This window comes from Perissodus microlepis, chromosome 2 (assembly GCF_051167445.1).
Source record: "Perissodus microlepis isolate ML-2025 ecotype Zambia chromosome 2, ASM5116744v1, whole genome shotgun sequence".
Classification (NCBI taxonomy): domain Eukaryota; kingdom Metazoa; phylum Chordata; class Actinopteri; order Cichliformes; family Cichlidae; genus Perissodus; species Perissodus microlepis.
The window spans coordinates 201501-207500 of record NC_140462.1 but is presented as its reverse complement, the minus strand read 5'-3'; the positions used below and the strand labels follow the sequence as shown (position 1 = coordinate 207500).

At 50.4% G+C, this 6000-nt stretch overlaps 1 protein-coding gene across 3 annotated transcripts in view; it reads left to right on the top strand.

Annotated features, from left to right (window-relative positions):
• The window catches only part of arap3 (ArfGAP with RhoGAP domain, ankyrin repeat and PH domain 3), a 32980-nt gene that overhangs the window by 18549 nt on the left and 8431 nt on the right, over nucleotides 1-6000 (top strand). For all 3 annotated transcript variants that reach the window (XM_084939478.1, XM_084939486.1, XM_084939470.1), the window contains 11 exons: nucleotides 44-226; nucleotides 946-1081; nucleotides 1436-1540; nucleotides 2230-2383; nucleotides 2463-2565; nucleotides 2745-2943; nucleotides 3021-3084; nucleotides 3164-3327; nucleotides 4806-5018; nucleotides 5198-5303; nucleotides 5443-5590. In XM_084939478.1, the coding sequence (XP_084795604.1) occupies nucleotides 44-226; nucleotides 946-1081; nucleotides 1436-1540; nucleotides 2230-2383; nucleotides 2463-2565; nucleotides 2745-2943; nucleotides 3021-3084; nucleotides 3164-3327; nucleotides 4806-5018; nucleotides 5198-5303; nucleotides 5443-5590 (1575 nt within the window). The remainder of the gene's footprint in view (nucleotides 1-43; nucleotides 227-945; nucleotides 1082-1435; nucleotides 1541-2229; nucleotides 2384-2462; nucleotides 2566-2744; nucleotides 2944-3020; nucleotides 3085-3163; nucleotides 3328-4805; nucleotides 5019-5197; nucleotides 5304-5442; nucleotides 5591-6000) is intronic.

Sequence of the window (6000 nt, the reverse complement as noted above, 5' to 3'; positions counted from 1 at the left end):
TGTTTGTTTGTTTGCTTATACTGTGTGTATGTTTGTGGGCCAGCTCTTCATCATGCTGGGGAACGACCGGGCCAACGACTTCTGGGCGGCCCGTCTGTCCGTCTCTGAGGAGTTGGACTGCGATGCGTCGGCCGAGCAGAGGAGAGAGTTCATCGCCCAGAAGTACCGCGAGGGTCGATACCGCCTCGCCCACCCGGCGTTCAGCAGCCAGGAGGAGCTGCTCAAGGTTCGCCCGACTGCTTTCATGAAATAAATACACTTAATGTTGGCATGCTGGGGTGAGAAGGGCCACAACAAGACGGGTCATAAAGGTTCCTGCGTGAAATAGCTTCATGCAGCTTTAACTACAGCTGCATGCGGCTGCAACTGTGAACATAACTGAAGCTGGTTAGGACGCTGTAATGCACACATGTGGTGTGTGCGGCGTGTTGCTGGGAGAGCGCGTCAGCCTCATAGATCGTAATGTTGTCGATGAGGTCAGACTCAGACCGCAGCGAATCATAAGCAGCTGCTCTTTGTGTGGGGGGAGCCTTTTCCCAGAGTGCACTGGGGCTCAGCGACCAAATGTTTAAAGCATCAGAGACGAAGATAAAAGCAGCTGGTAGATAAAAACAGGAGGCTTCGACTCACTCACACCTTTCATCTAAGAAACTTCTGCATCAAAAGGTCAAAGGTTACCCTGATCAGCTGACATGCTGATCCAAACATTTAAAGCCTTAATAAACAATCACAGCAGCACAGCCATGAGTCTGTCTCGCACACGCTGAGTTACTGTCAGCCTATAGTACATCTGTGACATCATCAGAAGATGGCTCCTGCGTTTGTGTGTCCGGTCCGCAGGGCCTGAGGTTTCCATGGCAGCAAACAGCAATAACAACGATGATGATGATGATAGTGTGCAGAGATGGTTCTGGTGTTGACGATGATGCTTCGTGTCTCCAACAGGTTCTGTGTTCAGCCGTCTCTGAGCAGACTCTCCTGAAAACGGTGACTCAGATTTTCTCAGAGGCGGAGTCAGCTCACCTCGCCAACGACTCCAACGGCCGCCACCCCCACCTAGCGGATCACTGCAGCACATCAGGTTGGACTCTACTGTGCTCTGCTGTACTCTAATGCACTCTGCAGTGTTGAGCTGCGAGGAAGCAGGGCGTTGTATTTGATCCGATTAAATTCAGCGTGTGAAGTCAGTGACTGAGCTCGGTGCGGAGCAGCGTCGGCGCTGAAGGTCAGCCGCTCCGTTATCAGCGCTGTCCTGCAGGGAGGCTTTCTCCCTGTCACGCTCGGCTTCACTGAGCAGTTTTCCGAGTGTTGGCTCAGCAGAAGAACACCTGCGTCAGTGTCAGTTTGCTCCAGACGCAGCAGTGCATTATTTCTCTTTCGTTGATGTGATTGGCTGACGGTGTTTATCTGATAATGTTGTGCTTTTATCGGTCAGATCCCAGCGTCTACGATGAAATCATGCAGCCGGTTCTTCACTCTGGGTACCTCTACAAGTCGAGCTCTGCCAACAGAGGAACGATGTCCAGAAAAAACAGAGAAGGTAGGAGGAGGCGGGGTCAGAGGGTTTAAGGTTTAAACAGTCCTCAGATCAGAACAAAGAGGCGGTAAACGCCTCCAACATCTGCCAAAATTCACCCAAACCAAAAGCTGTCAGAGACGTTCTCAGGTCTTCAGCAGGTTTCTGCGTCAGTGTTCAGGCTCAGAGCACAGGGCGGGTTAGCTGTGTTAGCTCACAAAGGCTGCTGGCTTGGTAGCACAGACCAGGACGTTGTAGCACGAGCTTGAAATGTGGTGTTTTTTAACGTCATCTCTTTTCAAACATCTCGTTTCCCACGACATAAGGATTATCTGATTTCTGAGCAGTGCTGACAAAGTAAAAGTTGCTCCTTAGACGTTTATTCATTTTGTGTTTTTGTTTCGTCCCGACGGCTGAAGCGCAGCTTCCAAACTCCATCAGATTCTCTGAGCCGTGTGCGCACTGGCAGCAAACACAAAGGAATTCTGGGAATTCTTGTGGAATTTGAGGCTACGCTGATACGATAACAATCAGAGCAGACTACAGCCACTCTGTAGCATCGTGACGTAGCTGTCGACGTATGCAGAATCATTTATGGCACTGACAGTTTGCTTCACCGCCCGCCTGTGAGCAGCACTAATGTTGCAGATGAAGATGAGGGGACGAACATTCAGAGCTGAGTCTCGTGTAAAATTCTCTGTTCTCGTCATCAGACTTCCAGAAGTTCTGGTGCTCGGTGGATCAGTCTCTGGTCTTCTACGAGTCGGATCGATCAGCTGATCCCAGCCTGCAGATCAGCGCTAAAGACATCGTGTGTTTGGGCGTCAGTCGACCCGACTCCTCCAACAACAACGGATTCATTGACAGGTTTTTATTCGCCGAGCTCCACGGTTAAACGGAAAGCTCAGATGGTCAGCCTGGTCAAACTCAAACTTTTCTCCCTCAGGTTTCGTTACACCTTCGAGTTGTATCTGACGTCGGAGAAACTCTTTCAGTTTGGCTTGGAAGCGGCCGACGAGCTGCACAGCTGGACCAAAGCCATCGGAAAGGTCTGCGCCGCGTTTCGTCTGCGTCCTCCTCACAGAGCAGCTGAACACGTTTGTTCTGCTGTTCATGTTACAAACAATCAAATAAATAATGTTACAAAATTGTTCTAACACAAAATATTTTCCCTAAAAACTTCCTCGAATAACAAACTGATCCATGTTTGTGCTGCGACCGTCACCAGGCTGCCACGCCGCTCAGCTGTCACTGCCTGCTGACCCGAGAGTTTGAGCGGGTCGGGCTTCTACGGTACCGGGCGATGCTGGACCCTCAGCAGTGGAAGGAGGCTTACTTTGTCCTGCAGAAGTCCAACCTGTTCATCTGTCCCCGCAACGACGGCGCCGCCGAGGACATCATCAACCTCAACCGCCTGCAGGAGCTGAGTACGTGTGCTGGTCCCGGTCCTGGTGAATAGTTCTGATGGAGTCTGGTTGTTATTGACGGAGCTCTCTGTGTTCAGGTATCACCTCCGAGATGGAGAACCAGGAGAAAAAAGACATCCTGGTCCTGGTGGAAAAGGGAAGGTGAGTGTTTGTCTGGTCCAGGCTTCAGTTTGTTGTCTGCTTCACATTTTGACGCACGTGCGTTCGGTGTTCCCGTCAGAACGCTCCACCTGCAGGGCGTCGGTCGCGCAGACTTCTCTCTGTGGTACTCCGACATTCAGCGAGCAGCCGGCGGTAAAGGAAACGCTCTGAGAGACCAGCAGATGAGCAGGAACGACATCCCCATCATCGTGGACAGCTGCATCGCCTTCATCACACAGTACGGTGAGGAAGACTGACAGACAGACTTTCCTTGTTGGTAGGGTTGGGGTTAGGAGACTGTAGCTACGCCACTGTGGGCTCTGCTGCTGATGGAGGCTCGTCTGATTAAACTGAACTGAAGAGGTGGAGGGAGCTTCAGGTCTCAATGGTGACAGGACAGTGAGATGAACAGAGCCTCTAACCCTCCTCAGGTCATTTTAAATAAATGGAAGTTTTTGGAAAAATGCACTTCTGAAGTACTTTTATGGCACCGTGCTCACTCACTCGTGAGCTGCTGCAACATGAATCAAATGGCTGAATTGCCACCTCAGCATGCAGACAGCTTCTATAGAGTCTTGCTAATGACCTGCTAGTTGTATTCAGGTGTGTTGCAGCAGGGACACATGGAAAGGTTTCAGGACAGCGGCCCTCGAGGACTGGAGTTTGAGTTAGACGATACAGTCCACATACTTCCATTTGACCCTGGGGCCTAACCATGTAAACACTGGATTTCAAAGGATGTGAAGACCTTTTATTCGCTCACACATGAGAAAACAATCATTTAAAGACTGATTATCATCTTAATAATTCAGACTATTTTAGATATCTCCAATTGAGGACCTACTTCCAGCAGAACATTGTCACCAGAACTGATCTATATGATCCAATACTGATCCTTCTTCTGAAGGCGAGTGGAAACAGGTAAGGCTGCGAGGGTTTTGACAAAGAAGCCTCACTCTACGGGCTGTGATAAAGAAAATGAAGGAAACATTTCAATATTAAATGAAGAATCGTTGGACGAATGTTCGTCCTTGTGGAAATGTACAAATTCCAGTATATGTCCAGCTGGAAATGTCTGTTTTTTCCTCTGGACACAGGTACACTGTTGGAGGTTAGGTGGGCCGTTGGCACATGTTTTGGGGCTTCCCTATGATTAAACCCTTTTGGCTTGAGTAAAACTTTAGTCAGTATATTTAAGGTAAATAACATACCTTTATAATTTTCTACCATACTCGCCTGCTGGGAAAGGTGCTTCCAGCAGGTGATTAACCCAAGCAAACCTGCACTCCTCCCCGATGAGCTGCTTGAGTTTAGGAGGAGGAGGAGCAGTGTGTTAGATGCATTGTGAAGCCTGAACCTCACTGCACGGTTCTTCTGCCGTTGTCATCAGGACGACTTCCTGCCGGGTTGAACTTGGCGTGTTTTTCCCTGCAGGATGTTTTAGAGCCAGAAGAAAAACCCTGCAGACCAGCTTATGTGTGATTTTACTGTTTCTGCTGATAAATGATGTGCTCAGATGTAGGGATGGGTACCGGCAAAAACCGGCAAAAGTACCAGTGCCAAACCGGCAAAAGTACCGGTTTGGCACCAGTATCGGATAAAACCTAAACGATACCCATCCCTACTCAGATGTGATGAAAGAGGCACGCAGCTCTGTTCCCCTGGTTTCTCATGTCAGGATAACAGAGCCGTGTGACCGAAGCCGTTCTGGGTCTGTGCAGGTCTGGGTCACGAGGGCATCTACAGGAAGAACGGAGCCAAATCCAGGATCAAACTGCTGATGGAGGAGTTCCGCAGAGACGCTCGAAACGTCAAGCTGCGGATCGGGGACCACTTCATCGAGGACGTGACCGACGTACTGAAGAGGTTCTTCAGAGAGATCGATGACCCTATCTTCATGGTCGACCTCCACCCGCTGTGGCAGGAAGCTGCCAGTGAGTCCACCTTTCTTCTGAGCGGTGCTTCTGCTGTCAGGGTTCAGGTCCAGACCACAGCCCGAACATCACCTGGTTTTACTTAGATTTCAGGGACGGTCGGCGGTACACCTTCAGCTGATTGTAATTTGTCTAAATGAGTGATTGGTGTCTGTAACGAGTTTGTTCTTCGTGCTCAGAAATCCCTCAGAGGCGTGCGAGGCTGGACCGTTACAAAGACATCATCCGCACTCTACCCCGAGTCAACCGGACCACCCTGGCTGCTCTCATCAGTCACCTGTACAGGTGAGCTCCATAAGAAGCTGCACCGGTTACACCTGGTGGGGGTGGGGCATAGGAACTTGCCTTTTTGTAGAAAACAGTAGGTGAGTGTAGGACACTGAGCCAAACGATGAGTCTAAAGAGGTTACCTGCGGTTCTTCAGGGTCCAGAAGTGCGCAGATCTGAACCAGATGTGCACCAAGAACCTTTCGCTGCTCTTCGCTCCAAGTCTGTTCCAGACGGATGGGAAAGGTGAGCATGAGGTGAAGATCGTGGAGGACCTGATAGACAACTACCTGTATGTCTTTGAAGTGAGTAAGCTGTAGGGGCACGCCAACACGTTCTCCTGAGTGTGACGTTCTCCCGTGTGTGACGTTCTCCTGTGTGTAACGTTCTCCTGTGTGTGAGGTTCTCCTCCCTGTGTCATGTTCCCCCCGTATGTGACGTTCTCCTGTGTGTGACGTTCTCCCGAGTGTCGTTCTCCTGTGTGTGACGTTCTCCTGAGTGACGTTCTCCCGAGTGTCGTTCTCCTGTGTGTGACGTTCTCCTGTGTATCGTTCTCCTGTGTGTGACGTTCTCCTCCCTGTGTCATGTTCCCCCCGTGTGTGACGTTCTCCTGTGTGTGACGTTCTCCTGAGTGACGTTCTCCTGTGTGTCGTTCTCCTGTGTGTGACGTTCTCCCCCCTGTGTCATGTTCTCCTCAGTGACGTTCTCCTGAGTG